Source organism: Myxine glutinosa, chromosome 10 (assembly GCF_964187855.1).
Source record: "Myxine glutinosa chromosome 10, kmMyxGlut1.1, whole genome shotgun sequence".
Taxonomy (NCBI): domain Eukaryota; kingdom Metazoa; phylum Chordata; class Myxini; order Myxiniformes; family Myxinidae; genus Myxine; species Myxine glutinosa.
Window position 1 is genome coordinate 86,106,776 of NC_136270.1, and position 24,794 is coordinate 86,131,569.

General features: G+C 45.2%; 2 protein-coding genes across 5 annotated transcripts in view; one reads left to right on the top strand and one right to left on the bottom strand.

Annotated features, from left to right (window-relative positions):
* NUP35 (nucleoporin 35) overlaps window positions 1-20,175 on the bottom strand; it is a 68,694-nt gene extending 48,519 nt beyond the window's left edge. For 2 of the 4 annotated variants that reach the window (XM_068126616.2, XM_068126615.2), the window contains exons 1-7: window positions 20,052-20,175; window positions 14,615-14,779; window positions 14,322-14,449; window positions 14,067-14,118; window positions 13,823-13,973; window positions 7,885-7,954; window positions 7,084-7,212 (exon numbers count right to left, since the gene is read on the bottom strand). In XM_068126616.2, coding sequence (XP_067982717.2) covers window positions 7,084-7,212; window positions 7,885-7,954; window positions 13,823-13,973; window positions 14,067-14,118; window positions 14,322-14,449; window positions 14,615-14,779; window positions 20,052-20,064 — 708 coding nt within the window. In that variant the 5' untranslated portion in view covers window positions 20,065-20,175. Of the gene's footprint in view, window positions 1-7,083; window positions 7,213-7,884; window positions 7,955-13,822; window positions 13,974-14,066; window positions 14,119-14,321; window positions 14,450-14,614; window positions 14,780-19,498; window positions 19,585-20,051 lie in introns of those variants that run through there. The other 2 variants (XM_078785839.1, XM_068126618.2) reach the window with 1 other exon arrangement.
* A 59-nt stretch (window positions 20,176-20,234) lies between these two features.
* MINDY3 (MINDY lysine 48 deubiquitinase 3) overlaps window positions 20,235-24,794 on the top strand; it is a 140,417-nt gene continuing 135,857 nt past the window's right edge. The window contains exon 1 of the mRNA XM_068126614.2: window positions 20,235-20,521. Within this exon, the coding sequence (XP_067982715.1) occupies window positions 20,434-20,521 (88 nt within the window). The 5' untranslated portion in view covers window positions 20,235-20,433. The remainder of the gene's footprint in view (window positions 20,522-24,794) is intronic.

Below are 24,794 nucleotides of genomic sequence, written 5' to 3' on the forward strand. Positions count from 1 at the left end.
ACCATAGGAGGAGAGTTTGGTGAGCAGAGCTGGGTGCCAGACCGTATCGAAGGCACGTGATATGTCAAGGGAGACAGCTCTGATTTCCTGTTTGGCATTGAGGACCTCCATCCATTGTTGAGACAGCAGAAGCAGCATGTCCAGAGTAGAGTGACCTGGTCTGAAACCAAATTGATGATCAGAGATCAAGCCATTGGAGAAGAGGAAAGATTTCATATCCGAAGCAATGATGGATTCCATGACTTTGCTGATAATTGGGAGCAGGCTGATTGGTCTGTAGTTGCAAGGATCTGTTTTTGCACCTTTTTTGTGTAAAGCGGTAATGTTTGCTGATTTCCAGGATGCTGGCAGATGACCTTGAGCAAAGGATAGGGTGAAAAGAACAGAGAGAGGGTGAGATAGAGTGGCAGAGCAGGATTTTAGGACCCGTGGGCTGATGCCATCTGGTCCAGTTGCAGAATCAGAGTCGAGGTTTGACAAAAACTCCTCCACCTTGTCAGGAGAGAAGGTCACAGAGTCCAGGAGCAGTTTGGTTCGACTGGGAAAGGTGGGAACAGAGAGAGATGGGTTTGGGACTAAGGATTTTGAGGCAAACACAGAGTTGAGGCATTCGGCTTTGTCACGTGCGATGTCAACTGTGTGGCCATTTGAGGTAAGGGAGGGGATGGAGGGGGAACAAACACCAGAAACGGATTTGACCAGACGCCACCAGGATTTGGAGGAAGGAGACAGGTTTGAGAGTTCATTCTTGAGTGAGGAGAGATAGTGCTTCCTGGCACTCCTGAGGGTAGACACACACTTGTTCCGAGCTTGGTGGAAGGAACTGAGATTTCCTTCAGTTGGATTAGCCTTCCAAGAGGCAAAGGCACGTTGTTTCAGGGCAACTGCCTCACCACAAGATTCAGTGTACCATGGACGGGAGGAAGGGTAAGACAACTGAAGGCGAGATGGGATAAATCTGTGCATGAGAGAGATCAGTTTGCTTTGGAAGAATTCCCAGGAAGAATTGATGTCAGAGGCAGTGGAGATGGGAGACCAATCCAGACGATTGATGGCTGCTTGAAGACAGTCCCAGTCGGCCTGAGTGAAATGCCAGACTCGCCGACGCTGAGGAGGCTCTCTGAGAATGGCCAGAGAGATGTCCACTTTGACAAGCACATGATCAGAAGAACCGATTGGAGCAGAAGAAGAGCAGCAGACATTAGCAGGGAAGTTAGTCATAACCAAGTCTAGAAGAGAAGATACTCCATTGGCTGAGATCCGGGTCGGGAAATTGACAGATTGTGTCAATCCCAGTGAGTCACAGAAGTCCTTTGCTGAGGTGCCATGACTGGTGAGAGAGGAACCCACACCCAACCAGGTGGCATGATGACAATTGAAGTCACCACATATGAGGAAGAGAGAGTTGGGATGAGTGGATAGAAGTTGGTCCATGTTGTCAGACAGTGAAATGTAGATGGAGTCATCACTGTTTGGGGGACGGTACAGAACACATATGAACAAAAGGTGGGAGCGGAGAGGAAGCCGTAGCCAGAGGTACTCCTGGGGGTGAGGAGGAGAGAGGGCAGTGCAAGGAGAGTGAGGAAGAGAGTTTTTGATAAAGATAGCCACCCCACCACCAGGCCGAGGCTCAGGTCTATCATACCGGAGGAGGGAGTAACCAGGAAGAGATTTTTTTTTGTTTTTTTGTTTTTTTGTATACAAGATCGAGGCTCGTGAAAGAGCTAACATTAATCACACAAAAAGACAAACCGACACACAAAACACAAAAAACAAGGGGAGCGGTAGACAAGATGGGGAGAGAGGGGGAAGGACACAAAAGAGAGGGGGAAGGACACAAACACAACATTTGAGAGCAGGGACATCGGGAGGACTTGGGGGGAGGTGGGAGAGGATTAAAACATATGAACACTGCAAGGACTCTGGGGTGAATTACCGGGGGTAGAAAAGATCAAGGTTTTCGATGGGGGAAGATAAGAGATGGTGGTGAACAGCTGTTTTAAAGACCTGGAGGGAGGAGTGGGATTGAAGGGAGTGGGGGAGTTTGTTCCAGAGGCGGGAGAAAAGGGGAATGAAAGAGTGAAGGTGAGCAGAGAGCCTAGACTTTGGCAGTTTAACCAGAAGAGGGTTGCAGGCAGATCTTGTGCGACCTGAAGGAATATTGGGGGGCCAGAGCACAGAGAGAGCTGGGGGAGCAAGGCCGGAGAGGAGTCGGTAGAAGACAGAAAGACCACCAACCTGCCTGCGGTGAGTGAGTGAAAGGCCCTCGGCGTTGACTACATCGCAGGAGATTCCAATGATTCTGAAAGCTTTGGCCTCAACAGCATGAAGCCGAGCAAGGTGTGAGGCAGGAGCACCAGCCCAGAGGGGGGAACAGTATTCCATTGAGCTGCGGATGAAAGCCTTGTATGTGGTGAGGAGCTCAGGTGTGCCAAGGAAGGACTTCGCACGACGGAGGATGCCCAGTCGGCGACTGGCTTTGGAGGCCAGCTTGGAAATGTGGTTTTCCCAAGAAAGATCATGGCAGATAGTGAGACCCAAAAGCTTGAGCGACAGAACTTCTTGGAGAGGATTATTCAGAAAGTGGATGGGAGGGTTGTCCAGTCGGTCCTTTCGGAGAGACATTGTAAGAGTGTGAGATTTGTCAGGATTGAAAGACATGTTCCACTTGTTTGACCAGTCTGTGATTTTGTCCAGGTCTGCAGAGAGTGAGGAGGCTGCAGACTGCCGATCTGAGGGATGAGGAATGGAGCGACAGAGAGTAGAGTCGTCAGCAAAGAGATAGAGAGGATTTTCAAGAGAGTCAGAGAGATCATTGATGAAGACCAGAAAAAGCACAGGGCCCAGAACACTACCTTGGGGAACTCCAGCCTGAACAGGAAGAGGAGATGAGAGAAACCCATTCAGGGCCACACGTTGACTACGATCAGAGAGGAAGTCCGCCAGCCATGCGTGGAGATTTCCATGGATACCAAAGGAGGAGAGTTTGGAGAGCAGAGCAGGGTGCCAGACCGTATCGAAGGCACGTGAAATGTCAAGGGAGACAGCTCTAATTTCCTGTTTGGCGTTGAGGACCTCCATCCATTGTTGAGAAAGCAGAAGCAGCATGTCCAGAGTAGAGTGACCAGGTCTGAAACCAAATTGATGATCAGAGATCAAGCCATTGGAGAAGAGGAAAGATTTAATATCTGAAGCAATGATGGATTCCATGACTTTGCTGATAATTGGGAGAAGGCTGATTGGTCTGTAGTTGCTGGGATCTGTTTTTGCACCTTTTTTGTGCAAAGCGGTGATGTTGGCTGATTTCCAAGCAGATGGCAGATGACCTTGAGCAAAAGAGAGGGTGAAGAGAACAGAAAGAGGGAGTGAAAGTGCAGAAGAACATGATTTTAGGACCCGTGGGCTGATGCCGTCAGGACCAGTTGCAGAATCAGAGTCGAGGGTTGCCAGAAACTTTTCCACCTTGTCAGGAGGAAAGGACACAGAGTCCAGGAGCAGCTGGGTACGACTGGGTACGGTGGGTACAGAGAGGGATGGGTTTGGGACACAAGATTTAGAGGCAAACACAGAGTTGAGGCATTCAGCTTTTTCACGTGCGGAGTCAGCCGTTAAGCCGTTTGAGGTGAGGGAGGGGATGGAGGGGGAACAAACACCAGAAACAGATTTGACCAGACGCCACCAGGATTTGGAAGAGGGAGACAGATAAGAGAGTTCGGTCTTGAGAATGGTGAGATATTGTTTCCTGGCTCTCCTGAGGGTGGACACACACTTGTTTCGGGCTTTGTGAAAGGAAATGAGATTTCCTTCCGTTGGATTTGCTTTCCAGGAGACGAAAGCAAGTTGTTTCAGGGCAACAGCCTCACCACAAGATTCCGTGTACCATGGACGGGAGGAAGGGTATGACAACTGAAGACGAGATGGTATAAATCTGTGCATGAGAGAGAGCAATTTACTTTGAAAGAATTCCCAGGATGAGTTGATGTCAGAGGCGGTAGAGATGGGAGACCAGTCCAGATGATTGATGGCTGCTTGAAGACCGTGCCAGTTGGCCTGAGTGAAATGCCAGACTCGTCGACGCTGAGGAGGCTCTCTGAGAATGGTCAGAGAGATGTCCACTTTGACAAGCACATGATCAGATGAGCCGATTGGAGCAGAAGAAGAGCAGCAGACATTTTCAGGGAAGTTTGTCATAACCAAATCCAGAAGAGAAGATGCTCCGTTGACTGAGATCCGGGTCGGGAAATTGACAGATTGTGTCAGTCCCAGTGAGTCGCAGAAGTCCTTTGCTGAAGAGCCATGGCTGGTGAGAGAGGTACCCACACCCAGCCAACTGGCATGGTGACAATTGAAATCACCACATATGAGGAAGAGAGAGTTGGGATGGGTAGATAGAAGTTGGTCCATATTATCAGACAGTGAGATGTAGATGGAGTCATCGCTGATTGGTGGACGGTACAACACACATATGAACAAAAGGTGGGAGCGAAGGGGAAGCCGTAGCCAAAGGTATTCCTGGGGGTGAGGTGGAGAGAGGGCAGTGGAGGGCGAGTGAGGAAGAGAGTTTTTTATAAAGATAGCAACCCAACCAACTATTGATATTAAGGAATCAGAGACATCTTGAAGGAGGAAAGTCTCTGTTAAGCAGATCAAGTCTGGATTGTCAGAAGCAACCTGTATGGAGAGATCAGTCAGGTTTGAGCGAAGGCCCCGGATGTTTGAGGTCCATACCGTTAATGAAGAGAGAGGGGGAGCATCGGGTACAGGACAGGGGAGGGGAGGAGTAGGGTAAGATGAAGGATGAGAGGGGGAGGTAGGGAGAGCAGTTGTTAGTGTGTCAGCGATTGCAGAAGAGTTCCAAGAAAGGGAAGGATGAGGAGGATGAAAGGTTTGAAGGTGAAGGGATGAGGCACAGAGAGGGGTTGTTTGAGGGGGGGCAGAGGAAAGAAGAAGGTTGGGGGGGGGGTGGAGGTATGAGATAGAAGGGAGACGAAGTGGGGAGGAGGCAGCTTTGAGGAGGAGGGGGGAGGAGGGAGAATTGGAGAGGAATGGTATGGGGGGAGATTTGAGTGGGAGGGGTTGGGGGGGAGTTTTGAAGGGGAGGAGTGAGGGGGGAGTTTAGGAGGGGAAGGGCAAGGGGGGAGTTCAGGAGTGGAAGGGCAAGGGGGGAGTTCAGGAGTGGAGGGGTAGGGGGGGAGTTTAAGAGTGGCGGGGCAAGGGGGGAGTTTAGGAGTGTAGGTGCAAGGGGAGGGATTTGGATGGGAGGGGCAAGAGGGGAGTTTAGAAAGTGGATGATTAATGAAAGACGAACATTGAAAACAAATTGGGTTTGTTGTGATTTTCAAGTTAGCAATCCGGTTCAGAATGATGGAGGAGGGATGGAATGAATGTGAATTTAGACCATGTAGTGAGGGAGACGTATAAGATATTGAATTTCTTTTTTTTGAGGTGGAATGAGTTGGAGAGGAAATTGAGAAAAGCCTTTTAAATAGGAAGAAAAACAGCGTGTTGTAAAATACCACTGAGTAAAACACTGAAGGGGAAAGGTTATACATATTTAAATAATATTTAAACAGAACCGTGAACAATCTTATGTGCACAAAAATACCAACGGGGGGAGAGCCGAGAGGGACCACCACGAGTCACGTGAAGGGCAAACGGTGGATGGCAAGGAGTTAATGGGGGCGGGGCGAACAGCACACCTGGACAGAAAATACAGGATGAGTCAACAGTACACGTGGAGAAAGGAAAATAAATGTTTTTGGTTTTTTTTTTGTTTGTTTGGTTTTTGGGGGTGGGGAGGTGGGGATTTAGAACGTTAGACAGAGTATTATGTTCGGGGTAGAAGGGAAAAAAACTAAGAGCCAAGCAAAACACGATTAAGATAACAAACACCGACGGGGGTACAACTACAAGGCCGCACACGAGGAGTAGAACACGATTAAATAATTACAAGTTACAGGGAATTCAAACCAAAAGTAACTATAATCAAAACAATAACGCATGGACGATAAAATAACGAGTTGAAATTTGACAATCTATCTGGGGAAATGGGGGAGAAACACGTGGTCGAAGAACGAAGGAACGAACGAATAAGAATGAATAAACGAATGAGAACAGAGAAGGAAATGTTTTTTTTTTGGATTTTTTTGAGTTGTGATTTACACAAGGAAGAGGGCTATGGGGTGAAAAGATTGGGAAAACAGAGAACGAAAGTTATTGGATCACAAAAACACAGACCGCTGAGAGAAAAACAAAGCCTCAAGGTTGTACAGTGTTCACTGTACAACTACAAGGCCTCAAAACACGACCCGAATTAACACGATTTTCAATACAGGTATGAAATATTTGCACCGAAAATCTTCGTCGGGAGACAATATATACACCATAAAATAAATAGTTATAACGAAAATACAAATGGGAACAATTACTTAACTTCGATTTCGATGGATAGCATGGAGAGCTGAGAATAAACGAACCCTCGCCAGCAAGACCGGAAACGGAAGTGACCTTTTTTCGTTTTTCGTGGGTTGGCCTTTTTCGTGGACCGTGGTTGTTGTTGTTTTTTTGTCCCCTTTTTGAAGCAATGTTTTACGGCCGGATGCCCTTCCTGTCGCCAACCCTGTTTGTCGCCTTTTTACGACACACAGGGAATTACCAGTGAACTGGTACTCAATTAGCCGACCTCGGAAGGATGACAGGCTGAGTCAACCCCCCTGGCGTTAATTCAGCGATCGACCGGGATTCGAACCCAGGATCCTTGGATCCTAAGCTGGCACCCTAGCCGCTAGCCCAACACCAGGGCAACCCCACTAGTAGAGCACTAATCTACTTAATATGCAGGTTAAAAAATGGGGTGGGGGTGGTGAGAAACAGACACCCCCTCTTTCTTTTGCATTTAATATTTCTTCCCCCCCCCCACCCCCCCACACCTTTTTTTTTTTTACCCAATCACCCCACCTTTCCATACGATTGCCTCAATGCGTAAAGTATGTAAAGGGGGTGGGAGTTTGGGGGGGGGGGGAGGGAGTTGGGTGGGAGAAGAATAAAAGGGGTGGGGGGGGGGCGGGGGGTATATCACCAGACCTTGTCGATGCAGGGCTTTACACCCACCATGATACAGTCTCCAAACACCTTCCCATCTTTGCCAAGAGCCTTGCGAGCCTGCAGTTTTGACTGATACTGCACATGCATCCAGTTTCCATCACTTGCCATCTGTGCAATCCAAAACAATGCATGTAACCATCTTTCACGACAGAAAAAAGTTGCTCAACACAAAGCAATATGACTGCTATGCAACCACCAGAGATGACGAAAACTAGGTAATCAAAAGCATCAGAACTGACCAATGTATCAATGCATGAGGAACTCTGTCGGGAGGTTGTCATCTGAGGTTGTCCGGAGGTTGTCGAGAGCATCTAAAGCTCAATAATTGGTACGAGCTGTGAAACTATCAAGCATCCCTGAAGAGTCAAAATATTGGTGAACTTTTACCATAGTTATGTCAGCGTTTACTCACTGCAGCATTACTTTACATTTATTAACAGCTTGCACAACATGGCTCCATGTGGATAAGTTACCCATCAGAATGCATACTATTATTTATGTATGCTTGCCAATTAACCATGTGGAGGATGCTTGCCAGGAAAGTCGTTGCACTAATAAAACTTCAGTCGCCATCGCAGCAGGAGGCATTGTTCCCATTCTAAAGGGTTTAACCAACCATCACAGAGAATTCATTGTAATTGTGTGTCATCACAATGGAGGTGATATGGAATAGAGGGTAGGTGGTGCATGATATTGCAGAGAATAATTTACTCAGGAAAGCACCAGTGGAGCACACGGGGACAATAGTTACCGTGACAAGTATCGGTGCAGAAAACGTACCACATGTCGGATAACATTGCCGTACTGAGCAAACTGCATGAGTATGTATGATGCAGAGGCAGGGGGGAACCTAGAAACACAAGAAAATAAAAATGAAAACAAGAAGAAAAATACATAAAATGTCATTGCCCCCACCGTGGTTTGAGTAATGTTGCTGAACGGGGTTAAAGGCCATCAGTCGGCCATATTTGGTCGGATTACAAAACAAAATCTTCTACCATGTTTACTCTCATGTATTGTCTTTGTGCCAAGTTTGAAGAAAATCGGTCCATGCACATCTGCGAAATGGATGGGGACACATTAAAATAACAAAATGGCTGCCAGTCAGACATCTTGGATCTTATGTCGGAAAAACATGGTGTGCATAATATGTAAGCCATCATTCATTATCTGTGTGCCATATTTGAACAAGATCGGTAAATGCATGTCTGGTATATGGTTGACGTGTTCAACATCAGGTTTTTTTTTTACAACTAAAATGCCCGCCAGTCTACCAGTCGGCCATCTTTTATCAATCCCAAAATAAAGTGAAGTACACGTATATTCTGCCATGTACTGTGCTTGTGCCAACTTTGAACAAAATCGGACCATGCATGTTCAGTAAATGGTTGGGGACACGTTTAAGTAACAAAATGGCTGCCAGTCGGCCATATTGGATCTGATATCGGGAAAAAAAAAAAATGACGTGCATATATAAGCCATAATTTATTATCTGGGTGTCAAGTTTGAACAACATAGGCAAATGCATGTCCGAGAAATGGTTGAGGGTGTGTCCAACATAGAGTTGTTTTTATAATATAACTAGCTGAATGCACCCGGCATTGCCCGGGTTCTTTTTGAATGACTTTACTACTATAATTCAGCTTTTACTCGCGGCCGTAGAAGATTGACTACTATAATTCAGCTCAGCTTTTAATTGCGAAATGGGCCCAGCCCGGCCGAGGCGACCTCGACCGGCCTCGCCACCTAGACTATAACCTTCCCGGGCCCGGCCAGACATTTTTTGTTTCAGAGATTTCCTCCTATCTTTCACCATTCAGGAGATTAGTGCATGCAAACAAATAAACTAACAAAAACTTTCTTTTATATATATAATAAGATAAGAAGAAGAATAAGAAGACAACATAGCACTATAATGGCCGCCAGTTGGCCATATTTGATCGCATCGCGAAACAAAACAATGTGTGTATGTATACTGTCATTGATCGTCTGTGCCAAGTATGAACAAAATCGGTCCATACATCTCCGAGATATGGTTGCGGACGGACGGACGGGACGAGATGCCACCCATACACCGTAAACTCTACGTCGATTTGGAATCTACCCTATTCTTTAAGACTCAAACAAACTTTTTGTTTCACAAGCTGTCTGCAATCTTCATTTATGTTTTTCAACTGTATTCTGATAGTAGTTTGTGACCCATTGACCTTTATTTCAAAAGCTTTATTTAGCCTCAATACTTGCCGATACTCATCTCAAACTTCGGTGTAAAATGCTGTGTGAGAACATTATTAACAGGTAACGAGGTATAACCGTGCTACGCACGGGTAGGCCATATACAAACAGATAATGCAGAAAAGGCAAATGCTAAACAACAACAACAACAACAACAGGCATTTTAAGGCCATTTTCCCTGCTAGAGCGGGGGTTAGCTTTGCGGTCCCCAGGACAATCTTCTCCATTTTGCCCTATTTTCTGCATCTCCCCTTGTTAACCCCCTTGCCCGCATTTCTTCTTCCACCATCTTTAGCCCAGTCTTTCTCGGTCTTCCCCGTCCTCTACTTCCTTCTACATTCATTTCCATCACTCTTCTCAACCAGTCACTTTCATCCTTCCTCAACACATGACCAAACCATCTCAACCTGTTCCTCTTAATAATAATAATAATAATAATAATACATTTATTTTATATAGCGCTTTTCAAGAAGCCCAAAGACGCTTTGACAGAGTACAAAAAACAAGTGCAAAAAGACAAAAATAAATAGGTAAATAATCAAAGCAAAAGGAAGGAGAAGGAGAAGAGATAGTCAGGGGTTAAATGCTGTGGGTTAAATGTTAAATGCAGTGTTGAACAGGTGGGTCTTGAGTGATGTTTTGAATGTGGTGAGTGAGGAGGAGTCTCTGATGGTGTGAGGTAGTGAGTTCCAGAGGGTGGGAACAGCGATGGAGAAGGCCCTGTCCCCCCAGGATCTGAATTTGGTCTGGATGGGGGTGGGGGGGGGGGGACAGGAGGTTGGCGCCAGCAGAGCGGAGGTTGCGGGTGGGAGTGTGTCTGGAGAGGAGGTCAGTCAGGTAGGATGGGGCCAGGTTATGGAGGGCTTTGTAGGTCAAGAGGAGGATTTCGTACTGGATTCTCTGGGGGATGGGGAGCCAATGAAGCTTATAAAGGACGGGGGTGATGTGGTCACGGGTGCGGGAATGGGTGAGTAGATGGGCAGCAGAGTTCTGAATGTATTGGAGTTTATTGATGATTATTGAGGGTGAACCATAGAGGAGGCTGTTGCAGTAGTCCAGACGGGAGGTGATGAAGGCGTGGATGAGGATTTCTGCAGCCGTGGAGGAGAGGGATGGACGGAGACGGGCGATGTTTTTCAGGTGAAAGAGGGGCTGTCTTGGTGATTTGTTTAGTGTATTTGTCGAAGGAGAGGGTTTGATCAAAGATGATGCCAAGATTCCGGATGTGAGGGGAGGTGGATACTGGGAAACCGTCAATGTTGAGGGCGAAGTTATGGGTGGATTTGGTGAGCGTTTTTGGGCCAATGATGATTATTTCAGATTTATCATAGTTAAGTTTGAGGAAGTTGATTTGAAGCCAGGATTTTATTTCAGTGATGTAGTTTGTCAGGATAGAGTGGGTGGCGGTGGAGATTGCCTTGGTGGAGATGAAAAGCTGGATGTCATCGGCGAAGCAGTGGAATTGGAGACCTTGACGGCGGATTAAGTGACCAAGGGGGGACAGGTACAGGGGACAGGTACTCTTCACAGCATCCATCAAAGGCTCTATTCCCATCATCTTTCACAATTCATCATTTGTCTTCCTTTCTCTAAACGATACTCCACACATCCAAACCATTCGCATTTCCACCCTTTCCAGCCTTCGTTGCTGCTCTACGTTCATTACCCATGTCTCACTCCCATAAATCATAACACTTCTCACACATGCAGCATACACCTTTCCCTTCAGCTTCAACGACACTCCGCTCCTCGTCAGCATGCCACTTAGTTCCCGAAACTTCTTCCATGCACATCTCACTCAAGCAACCGTTGCTGAGTCTGATCCACCTTCTCCATTCAGCATGTCTCCTAGGTAGCACAATGTTTTCACACCTTCCAGCTTCACGCCATCTCCAAGATCCAACTCAACATTTCCTCCATCTGCAGCTCCCTCTGTGCACACCTTACACTTGAATGTAGCTGCCACACTGGTTAATGGTCCTCTCAAACCACTACATTTTTGATGAATCCACTCAGCGCACATTGTACATTGAATGGAGTTCACTCCGGCACCCTTCCTGCACACAGCACACGGCCACTTCCCAGTTCTTTCCACCTCACCACATGCTTTACCACTTGCCATCACCTTCGTCTTTCCGATATTCACCTTCAGACCTTTTGTCTCCATACATTGCTTCCACTTGTTCATCTTCTACTTCAGTCCATCCATACTTTCTGCAATCAACACCAGATCATCTGCATACAACAACTCCCACGGTAAACCCTCCTTTACGTTCCGAGCCAGCACCTCCATCACGGCTACAAATAGTTGTGGACTTAGTACCGACCCCTGATGTGGTCCCACTTTCACCTAAAACCCACCACTGTTCCCATCCTTCGTCCTTACAGCTGTGCGCGCTCTTTCGTACATTTCCATCACTACTCTGATCAACCATTCCTCCACTCCTAACTTCCTCAATGCCCATGTCACTACTTCATGTGGAACCCTATCGAAAGCTTTCTCCAGATCAACAAACCCAAGAGACAACTTCTTCCTCTTCTCCATGTACTTCTCTTGCAACTGCCTTACAATAAAAAGCATGGCTGTCGTTCCTCTTCCTGGCATAAATCCAAACCTGAACCAATAAATTCCACATTCCTGTGACACCTCCAATCGAACGTCACGCATGGACAGCCGGTTCGTGAATGACTTGGGCAAAAAAAACCTCCCTGCAGCTGACCCCACCAGAAGTAATGTGGGTAATATTTCGATGGTGTCGATGGCGAAACAGCAAATGTGGAATCCGTGAATGTCACGGATGGAAACCCTCACATAATTTCCTCATGCTGCTTTAAACTCAATATCTTTATATTTTCATTCCAAACAGCATCATTCCAATCACAAACTAGAACGGCACTCAGTAGAAAGCATACCTCTGCCTGGTTGGCCATATCACTCAATGGTGAAGAATCACTTAAAAAATTATACTAGCTGGATCCGGATCCGAATCTTCACCAAAATTCTTCCTCGTCACCCACACAACCTGTCCAACAGGTTTCGTCCAAATTCGTCCATAACGACGGAGATATCCTGCTATGTATTGTTTTTGGCCCCATCTCCCAACGGTGAAGAATCACTTAATAAATTAAATAATTCTCATATCCGAATCCATATTCAGATCTTCACCAAAATTGAATTGAATCGTCCTTGTCATACACCCAAGCGGTCCAACAAATTTCGTCCGAATCCGTCCACAACTTTTTGAGATATTTTGTTCACAAAAGGACAGACAAACGGACAAACAGACAGACAGGGGTGAAAACATAACCTCGTCCACCTTTGGTGGTGGAGGTAATGAATACCATAACATTAATAAAACAAAATACATTGTTACAGACACTAGTGAGGTAAACGACGTTAAACACCATACTGATGTTGTCGGCGGATCAGGGGCAGTTTCGTACGGATCGAAAATCAAATTAATCATTGTATTAAGGAATTTATGAAACCCCCTTGCCCACGTTAGGCCAACAGCTGGGAACCCAAAAGGTTATGTAGAAGTTTTGGCGGGTTTAGTCCCAAAACCGAGGTAGTAATTTCGAGGATGGACAGACACTCCTGCTATACAATATAGATTCCTTATAACTTTGGATTGAAACAATCAAATTTTCGATTTTTTTATTGCACGTCTTAATATCATTCCCTTTCATAAACGGTCAATCAGATGCAATGGAACTATTATTTTATTCAAGTTCTACAAATGGAAAATACTCTCGACCAAACACTGGGTTTTGCTTGAAAACCTCCACCACCTCGGGTGGATGGAGGTTATATTTTAACTCGTGTTTGTCTGTCTCTCTATGAGCAGGATATCTCAAAAAGTTATTGACAGATTCAGATGAAACTTGGTGGACTTATAGAGCACATACCTCTCTCTGGCAGACCGAGGTCTAGTTTTGGATCCCACCGATAAGCTGGATCTGCACCGGACCAAAATCTAATTGGCTTAATCTTGTCAAATACCCAACTCATCCAAGTATTGTCATAACCCATCCACAACGTTTTTAAATATCGTGCTATATATCGTTTATGGCCCCATCTCTCAATAGTGAAAAATAATTTAAAAATTAAAATTAAAACTATGGTATCTGGATGCAGATCATCACCAAAATCGAATCAATTCGTTCTTGTCACACATATAACCTGTACACCAAGTTTAATCCGGATTAGTGTACAACTTTTTAAGACATCTTGCTCACAGACAGACAGGGATGAAAACCTTCAATGGCAGAGGTAAAAACCCACCAGAAATCAAAACTACTAAACGGAAAGAGCAAAGCAAAATACCTATCCACTGATAATGGTTGAGACTCAGGTGTGTTCACCTTAACCCAGCAAACAAATTTTTGCACCAAACCACTGACCTAGGAACCCAGGGCACACAACCACAAATGTGAAGGAGAGATCAAGCCAAATGCGCTGAGGATGCAGTATAGGCCATACCCAAAAATGGTGATCCAAGTCTGGTTGAGCACATCTTCTGAGCTGAGAGATTCACCTTGACGGTAAAAAGGATCTGCTTGAGCTGGCGACGTTTTGCGAGGACGTGGTGTCACTTCAGTACTGGAACTCAACACGCTTGTACTAAATGTGCCTAAAGAATGACGAAATAGCAACTTTTACAGGAAAAATAAACTGAAAAATATTATATCCGATCATCAACTCATATGTGGGGAGGTGGCCGTACCGGAGCAAGGTGTGCAGGGCAAATTGCTGGACAGTGGAGAGTGAAGTGGCAGCTGCAGGAAAATAAGAGTAGCATGTAGTGATGGCAGTGGTACAGGTGTAACGATTATCCCACAAACCCCAAATAAACTCACAGATTCAAACCATCTTGTGCTGCCATTATCAAGAAATTTAAGAAACAACAAAATCACAACCGAAATACATTTTGAGACATCTAACATCCAAACTTGCCCAGAAACCCATTTGCCATTCCTACTCGCTGCCGCGGAGTGAAAGGAGACTGTGTGGCCGGAGATGACGCCAGGTCGTCGTACAAGCCGCGGACAGGGGGAGCTCCACTTTTATCTTTCGCCACAGGAAGCACAGGCTGTGGAGGAGTTCTACCTGTTGCACAAAGACGAAGAGCAATTTGCTTTATTACGCGTGATTACAACCTCATTGAAGGGTAAAGAGCAATAGGCGAGAGCATAAATACGAGGAACAAATTCCTAAGAGAAACAAGAACATGAGTGAACATGGGCCGATTCTGGGAGCATTTACTCGACGGACCTTTTGCCAAGGGCGATCGAACCTCCATTGCTGTCATAGCATTAGAGAAAGGTCGTTGTTGGGCAGCGGAAGGAGTCGGTGGGTCTCCCAGCAGGAAGCCTGGGAGGAACTGTGTTCCACATGCTTTTGGAGACGTTGGAGACCCCAGGGTCATTGGCTCTGCTCCTGCACAAACCAAATAGAGGTAAAAAGATACAAAACACATTGTGCCTCGTTTCACCAATTATGACAATACAAGTAAACCAATGGATGCAAGAGACCAAATTAAAACAGACTTAATACCAGCATCTACTTTTCCTTTGTAATTTGGTTGCAAGACTTTCTGGATGTATTTCAAAGGCTGACTTGGAAGAGTCGGTTGAGGCATAGGGAGCGATCGCCCATTCCTTTGTGCATGGAATATTTGAAGCGGGGAATATTTCCATACATTTCATTGGAAGAAGAAAAAAAAGAAGCTGTTGTGCCAAATATGTGTCGGAGTCAGTGTCCTGTACTTGAATACTTTTATTCACTGTAGTGTCATCGTTATTTTGAGACCGGTTGAATAGAGTAAGATGTACTATGACAAATGAGTTGGAATATATTTTTAGAACTACATATGTTACTCCCATTTTTTAACTCCGCCACCAAAAGGTGGGCGAAGGTAAAAACCAAAAAAAATTCGCCACTGGCTTTTTGTCTGCCAACATATATCTCAAAAAGTTGTGGGCCGATTTGGATGAAACTTGGTGGACAGGTTGGGAGTGGGACAAGGAAGAATTGATTAGATTTTCATGAAGATCCTGATCCGAGAATTTTTTAAAGTGATTATTCACCATTGAGAAATGGGGCCAAAAATGACATACAGCATGATGTTATAAAACGTTTTGGCTGGATTATGACAAAACTAGGCGTATGAGTTGGTGAGATGACAAGAGAAAGCCGATTCGATTTTGGTTCAGGCCCGGGTCCAGATCCGGCCTATCAGTGCGATACAAAACGTAAACTGTTCAGCCTAGCAGTGGCATGCACTCTTCCGAGTGCCGTTCTAGTTCGTCTTGTAGTCTTGAGGTTTCACCTATAGGTGTTTGTGGGAAGCAGATGCCGGTGTTGTTTTTTTAACACAGTACTAGTAATATACAGTATATGTATCCACAACCAATCAACCATCCTTGACCATGTTGTGGAAAGTTGGCCAAGGCCCTCACTTTTTTTACCTTTATTCGCATTTAAATTTGTTTTCGCCACAACCGCTTTCAGAACGATTGCCACAAAACTTTCAACATAGGAGCACCTCCACATGAAGAATTTTTAAACAAAGTCACATGATTATTGCATGGAGAATGTAACCAGCGTTCCAAAAGTCCGTTTTCTGTAGGCATGGGTCGCAGGGTGTTTCAATTATGAGCTCAACTGGACTTTAGTCCGGTGAGCTTATGCGAATGAGCAGTGTCCGTAGGTAAGTCAGTGTGTGAGTGAGTGAGTGAGTGAGTGAATGAGTCTGTAATTACTTCAGTCATTATCTCTTGAACCAAACACACAATTTTGATGAAACTTGGCTACAAGCTTCATATCTGATGCCTATTGAAGGTGTATTTACCACATCAAAATCTGCGCTCATTGAGGGGAGTTACGGGGGTCGAAGGAAGGTGTTTGACTCCCCAAAATAAGTATGTGGTCTCTTCTCTGAAACTACAAAGACGATTTTTATGAAACCTGACCACAAGCTTCGTATATGATGCCGAATTACTATTTACCGCATCAAAGTCTGCGCTCATTGAGGGGAGTTATGGGGGGCGGAGGAAGGTGTTTGACTCCCCAAAATAAGTATGTGCTCTTTCTGAAACTACAAAGACGATTTTTATGAAACCTGACCACAAGCTTCATATATGATGCCGAATGACTATTTACCGCATCAAAATATGCGCTCATTAGGGGGAACTATGGGGTGTTTTTGACCCCCCAAATTAGGTATTTGCTCTCTTCTCCAAAACTACACATACACAATTTCAATGAAACTCGATCACAACCTTCATCGCCCATGACGTACCAAAGTTTGTTTACGGTATTAAAATATCAGGATCTGAGGGGACTGTGGGGGGTTTTTGAGTGACTGTTGCTCCTGATCCAGGTGAGCTTCAGGACCCATGGTCCTATTTTTATTGTTTGCACATGTAGGGGTTGTAATTCCTTCAAATTCAGCATCTCATACAAAACTGCTTATTGCATAATTTCAGAGCCAAACCACTGTCATTGAGATTCATGGATGGGTAAAGTCATATTTTATATATTATATCAATTGTGCAATCAAAGTCAGGTTTACCTTCTTTTTTTTTTTTTTCCTTCCACGAAGAACACCAATACCATAAATTTCTGGACCTGGTTTGGTATTAAAATTAGGTATTTGCACGGCCTAAAGTTAGTACAATCTTCATATAATGGAGCAAATGCGTTTAGATATGTATGGATAAATACATACATACATATGTACGTGCACGCATGTGTACACACACATGTCTAACTAAAACTTCAAAATTGATCACTTGGCATCATTTTCATCACAAAAATGGTACAGTATGGTCCAGCAAGGTAATATATGATTACAGTATGTCCCAAAAATAATTTTCAGGTGTACAGTGTGTCCCAGAAAACATATAACTTTGTGGAAGCACCATAAATTTAAATTGCCCCCCCCCCCCCCAAAGGTGGGCCGTGAGGGGCACTCCCACCCAGAGCGAGGGCCGGATTTCCGATACTAGCAAGAGTATTAATCAGGGTATGCTCACAGCCTGTCTGAATCTAGCTTTGATTCCCAGCTCTTCAAATTCCCAGCTCTATACAGGGCATCGCTTATTCTGAAGCAGTTTCTTTGGTTTTGGATTATAATCCGAGACAGGTCACCACTCTGATGTAGGATACGAGACTGAGAGTGCAGGAATTTGGAATTTAGCCAGTGTCTGAGATAACTCGCCTTCTCCAGACAATATACACCATCAAGTCATTATTGTCCACCAACTATTGCCGGCAGACCGGACGCCGGTTTAACGTCCATCCGAGGGACAGCACACACGTTGATGAATCACCCTGCCTGCCAGACACCAGGCGCGTTCTGTTAGCAAGTGGCCTTGTTCGATTCCAAGCGCTCAAGCAAGCATTCCAACAGAACAGTGCTCGGCACCGCTTTAACAACATGGCTGTCTCCATGTAAACAATGTCATAGTAGTACTCGAGGAAATGCTGCTGGGCTGTCATTTTCAGTTTTACTCGATCCTCGTGACAACAACCTCCCCAAATTAATTGATAGTGTTAGCAGCGGCTACAGAGTACGAGGAAGAGGGAAAGAAAGATAAATAAAAGGGAGAATTGCTTTACACTACATGTCCCCTACCAAGTTTCAGTTTAACATGTTAAAGGGTAAGGGGAAAATCTGGAAAACTGACCCATGTATAATATGTGATATTTTCTAAATCCAAAAAAGGCCATAACTCCGTGGAAAATTGGCGAAATGCTCCAAAACTTAAACTTTTCCAGTACCATATCATAATAAAGCTATGTACCAAGTTTCAGTTGAACATGGTAGAGGGTATGGAAAAAGTGGACAAAACCACCGGTGTGACGGAGAGATGGACGGACGGACAGACAGAGAGCAAACCTATAGTCCCCTTTGCTAGGGGACTAATAAATTGGGAATCACAAGAGGGAACCCCCTGCCAAGCTCACCTATAAATATACTGTGTGCATTTTGGGGAGGGATTGGAGGGGGTTTTGTATGTTTGTAGATTTTAAAGAATGAGCAGAGTGCCTGCACTACGGGCGACCTTTTTCCAAGCATGCAACACATTCTTCTGACGCATACCTTTATTTGGGCAGTGTATAGGCAACTGACAGCTGCTTCAACCGCTCCCGAAAAAAATTCCGCATCACGTGAAAGAAGCAATAACATGCTTCATAATAATTCAATAACATAACAATAACATAACATGCTTATAATTCAAAACACCTACCTCACTGCCCTGGAAAACGTGGGGACAGGAACAATGTACTGTAAACTGTAAAGGGTGGGACTTGTAGTTGTAATAACAACTTCCACCTGGAGGTGGCGGATGTAATTGGCCCAGAACTGTAGGATTAATAGCGTGACAAACGTACAAACACAAACACCGTTCTGTGAATTATAGTAAGGATTAGGATGCAAAGTAGAAGTAACAACTAGTACGGCACTCGGTAGGGTACATACCTCCACCAGGCTGAACAGTTTATGTTTGGTATCCCACTGATAGTGATAGGCCGGATCTGGATTCAGACCTGAACCAAAATCGAATCGGCTTGTTCTTGTCACCTAACCAACTCACTTACTCACCCCCCAAGTTTAGTCATAACTCGTCCACAACTTTTTCGAATATCATGTATTGCTTTTGGCCTGATCTCTCAATGGTGAAGAGTCGCTTAAAAATTAAATAATTATCGTATCCGAATCCATATTCAGATCTTCACCAAAATCGAATCGATTCGTCCTTTTAACACACACAACCTGTCCACCAAGTTTCGTCCAAATCTGTCCACAACTTTTTGAGATATTGTGCTATGTATAGCTTGTGGCCCGATCTCTCAATGATGAAGAATCGCTTAAAAATTAAATAATTCTCGTATCTGAATCCATGTTCAGATCTTCACCAAAATCGAATCGATTCGTCCTTGTATTAGGTTGTAACACACACATGTCCACCAAGTTTCGTCCAAATCTGTCCACATATTTTTGAGATATCTTGTTCACAGACAAATACTAAATAGATAGGGGTGAAAACATAACCTCCATCCACCTTCGTTGGCGGAGGTAATAAAAGTACGAGCTATACGTTTAAATATCGTCCTCTGTGACGCTAGAATTGGAGAAATAGCACCAACCTTTTTAAAATCCGACTACGGCGACCATCTTACATCTTTACTAATGTAAGTCAGTACGTTCCGTTAGCAAGCGGCTCGCTTACCGCCTCCCTTAATCGCTTGCAAAGCCGTTGATACGGAACGGCTGGCTAGGCAAGCGATAGCAAGCCGCTTGCTAACGGGACACACCCCGGGGCCGGGGATGACAGTTTACAGCTGGGTCGGGCGGGAATCGAACCTAGGCTTGAGAGGCCACCTTCCCAAAAGATCTTTCCAGGATCAACCAAGCAAGAGGGGCCACCCAGATCGAGATAGCCAAGAGGGTCCGCGGACCACGTGGTCCAACTCCCCTTTTGAACGAGATAGTCATTTTTGGTAAAATCTCAGCTTTATACAAAGCGAGTAACGGCTAACCCGTGACTGACTCATCGTGGCCTTCACAGTTCACATCAACTATTAAGAAGCACACACACCCCCCCGAACAAACACATTACACCAATTAAAAAAAAAAAATTATCATCAACTTATAATGCACATTCCCGGGCCCAGTCACAGAATTACAAACAGTTATTACCTTGGAAATCCATAATTATCTCGTTACAATCGCACAGATATACACAACGCGGGAAAACTTAGCCAGTTGTACAGTGGGTGTCTGACAACTGAACGCAGCGTTGGTATTAAAAGTCAGTTGAATTATTTTCGAATTGTACAAACGCCCCAGGGGCAGCTTCACGGGATGATAGCTTTCCTTGGTACGACTAGAATCTGCCCTCAAGGCAGCTGGTATTGTAACTATACTTTTCGAGCAGTGTTGTGTCTGTCTGCCGTTTGACTGGGATTTTGAGACGCCAAAGAGAAGACAATAAAGGTGACGGTTCTTGAGACTGGTTCTTTGTCGAGGACCCAACGAAATCAGGGTCGGGTCGGGTAGGCCTAGGTGAGTTTGCTGGGTCATGGCTGAGTGGAGGGACCTACTGGACATGCTCTGGGGGTCCAGCCGGAATCGAGTGACTGACTCGTTGTTCCGCAGGTGGACCCAAGGTAAGAATTATTATAGGTTAATAATTAATATCCTTTGGCAAACGGTAATACCTTGTTTATTTATCATTTAGTTACGAGTTGTCGTGTATTCTTTTCCCAGTTGTCTTGTTCCGCTTATTATTTATTCTCCACCGATAGAAGGTTCGAATTGAATTTGTTTCATTGGAGAAAGATCTCGCGAGTTTCCAAAGTGAGCAACATTGTGTCACGTGATGGTGGTGTCACAGGTGAGCACAAAGGTACCTCGCTCGCGCTGTTGCCATGGCGTTGGACTGACACCTCTGATCAGTGATCGTGGAATAATAATAAAAGACTAATTTTTTTTAAATCTCAGATTAAAGCCCGTGCTGGAAAATGTAAAGCGCCATGACATGACCTACCTCTTCTAAAGGGTGATTTTAATGCAAGGTAGTGCAGACATTTGGAGTTTGAGAGTTTTGGAAGAGGAATGGTGAATGAGAGGTTTGTTCCTCAGGTGAGAAAGGAGGAACAAATGAGTTGAGATGAGCAGTGAGCCTGGAATTTTGGGAGTTTAACAAGAAGATGCTTACTGGCAGACCATGCGCACCCTTTGGAAATCCAAGAGAGGGCAGAGGATGCAAGGCCAAAAAGGAGGCGGTCGAATACAGAGAGAGACCACCAAGCTGTCTGCGATGTGAAAGTAACGGTCCTAGACCCTCGGCTTTGTCGCAAGGGATCCCAGTTATTTTGAGGCCCTCACTTTCCATGGGATCAAGAATGGCGTGATGTGAGGCAGGGACGCCAGCCGAAGGGGGAAAGCATTACTCCATCAAGCACCAAATGAAGATCTTGGCGGTTGTCAAAAGTTATATTTGGCCAAGGAAACACCTTGCATGATGAAGGGTGTCCAGTCGGCGGCTGGCATTGGAGGCCACCTTGGAAATATGGTTGGCCCACAAAAGATCATGGCTGAGATGGCGAGGCCCAAAGGTTTTCAATTAACTTGTTTCAGAAGTCGATGGGAAGTTTTGACAGATGGTCCTTTCGGAGAGACAGATTGAGTGTGTGGGATTTGTCGGGCTTGAAAGACATATTCGAAGTGTTAGACCAGTTCCTTATTCTATCATGGTCTGCAAAGAGGGAAGAGGCTGCAGCCTGCATGTCTGAAGGATGAGGGATGTCACAGCAGAGTGTGGAGTGAAGTCATCAGGAAATAGATAAAAGGGATTTTCCATAAGAGTCAGAGAGATCATTCATGAAGATCTACTAGGACTGGAACTAGGTCCAGAACACTGTCTTGGGGCACTACAGCCTTGACAGGGAGAGGAGATTAAAGGATCCCATGAAGAGTTACATGCTGATTATGGGAGCGGAGGAAATCAGTGATCCTTGAGAGGAGGAGGTCCTTGGATGCCATAAGCAGAGAATTTGGAGATGAAGGTGGGATGCCAGACGATCAAATGTTTGGTATGGTGAAACATGCCAGAACTAGCAATCTCCTTATTACAAACTCATTATTTAAACACAGACGGAATCATGAGGACATCAACGAATGGAATAACACAAAGTTTAATTTACTTTATTGTTGATAATAAAAATTAAAAAAACAAAAAAAAAAACACCGTTTAGAGGCCATTTTTCCCCGCAAAGCGGGGGTTGGCCTTTTCGGGGACCGTGGTTGTTGTTGTTTTTTGGTCCCCTTTTTGAAGCAATGTTTTACGGCCGGATGCCCTTCCTGCCGCCAACCCTGTTTGTTGCCTTTTACGACAAGCAGGGAATTACCAGTGAACTGGTACTCAATTAGCCAACCTCGGAAGGTATGACAGGCTGAGTCAACCCCCCTGGCGTTAATTCAGCGATCGACCGGGATTCAAACCCAGGATCCTTGGATCCTAAACTGGCACCCTAGCCGCTAGCCCAACACCAGGGATTTGTTTGTTTTATTGTTGTTTTATTTGTTTTTTATTTATTTCATTTTATTTTATTTGTTTATTTTATAATTTTTAAATTTTATAATTTATTTATAATTACCAGTTTATTTTATTTGTTTTATTGTTGATAATAGATAAATAATATTGTTTTTAAACGTTTCCCAGTGTGTACCCTGGATAAGAATAGGTACGCCGTATCCCTGCGTGTCGTAAGAGGCGACTAAGAGGGTTGGCGTCAGGAAGGGCATCCGGCCATAAAAAAAAAACATTGCCTCAAAAAGAGAACCATGACAATTACAACTACATGTGGGCAGGGTACAGCCCGAAGTGGAGATCGGTTTCTGAGGTTTGGGACATGGAATGTAGGGACAATGACAGGGAGATCAGGAGAAGTGGTGGAAGTATTGGTCAGAAGAAGAGTGGACATATGTTGTGTGCAAGAGACGAGATGGAAGGGAAGTGGTGTGAGAATGGTGAAGGGTAGGCAGGGACAGAAATACAAGTTTGTGTGGCAAGGGTGCCCGGAGGGTGTGAATGGTGTTGGTGTCCTGTTTTCTGAGGAGTTTGTAGACAGTGTGGTGAGTGTGACTAGAGTGAGTGATAGGTTGATGATGGTGAAAATGATGATTGGAAAGCTCTTGGCGAACGTCATCTCGGGATATGCTCCGCAGGTTGGTCGAAGCGATGAAGAGAAGGACAAGTTCTGGTGTGCGATAGAGAAGCTGATGGAAAACGTGAAAGATGAGGAAGTTGTTGTGGTAGGAGGAGACCTAAATGGACATGTGGGAAGGAGTATGGATGGTTTTGAGGGAGTTCATGGGGGTTATGGATATGGTGTGAGAAATGGAGAAGGTGAAAGGATTTTGGAGTTTGCTGATGGAGCTGATTTGTTGATTTGTAATACTCAGTTCCAGAAAGAGGATAATAAGCTTGTTACATACACGTCAGGTGGGTCGACGACAACCGTTGACTACCTGATGGTGCGTAGGCGAGATAGGGGGCACCTCCGAGACACAAAGGTGATCCCGGGGGAGGAGGCTGTTTCACAGCACCACTTGGTTGTCTGCGACGTAAGGGTGAAAGGTGCGAGGAGAGCTCGGCGGGTGAAGTACCAACCGAGAATGAAGGAGTGGAGGTTGAAAGAGGTGACAGTAAGGGAGGCATTAAAAGAGAGGCTGAGTAGGGTCGAGGATGATGTGGTTGAGCTTGAAAGTGGTTGGATGTCAATGAAAGCTAGTCTGTTGGGAGCCGTTGGTGAGGTATGTGGATGGACAAAAGGACCACCGAGGCACTCGGAAACATGGTGGTGGGATGATGAAGTTGGAAAGAGGATTGACGAGAAGAGGAAGAAGTTCAAGGAGTGGCAGAAGGCGAAGGGTACGGGAGCAGAAACAGCAGAGCATGAAAGTTATAAGGCAGCCAGGAAGGCTGCAAAGAAAGAGGTAGCAAAGGCGCAGGAGGCATGGAGGAAAATGTTCGAAGAACGCTTGGATTCGGAAGAGGGTCAGAAAGCAGTATTCAGAATTGCAAAGCAGATAGCGAAAGAGAGGTGTGATGTGATGGGGGTGAGTTGCTTGAAGGATGAAGTGGGACAAATCGTTGTCGACCCAGATGGAATTAAAGGAAGATGGAAAAGATATATGGAAATGCTGTTGAATACAGAGAATGAATGGGATGGCAACATAGAGAGTAACCCAGTTTTAGGACCGGCAGAGAAGATAACTGAGAAGGAAGTTGAGGAAGCGATAAAAGCAATGAAGGGTAGAAAAGGGGGAGGGCCGACTGGAGTTGTGGGAGATATGTTGAAGGCAGCAGGAAGTTGGGGTGTGAAGAGAATGACAGAGATCTGTAATCTGGTGGTGAAAGAAGGCCGCATTCCAGTGGATTGGGAACTGAGTACCCTCGTCCCTCTATACAAGGGGAAAGGTGACCCTCTGGAGTGTGGCTCGTACCGAGCGATAAAGTTATTGGAGCATGGAATGAAGGTATTGGAAAGGGTGTTGGAGAGGAGGATAAGGAAGAAAGTGAAGATCGACGAAATGCAGTTTGGATTTATGCCAGGAAGAGGAACGACAGACGCGCTTTTCATTGTGAGGCAGTTGCAGGAGAAGTACATGGAGAAGAGGAAGAAGTTGTTTCTTGGGTTTGTTGATCTGGAGAAAGCATTCGATCGGGTTCCACGCAAAGTATTGACATGGGCATTGAGGAAGTTAGGAGTGGAGGAATGGTTGATCAGAGTAGTGATGGCAATGTACAAAAGAGCGCGCACAGCTGTAAGGACGAAGGACGGGAACAGTGGTGAGTTTGAGGTGAAGGTGGGAGTGCATCAGGGGTCGGTACTAAGTCCACTACTATTTGTAGCTGTGATGGAGGTGCTGGCT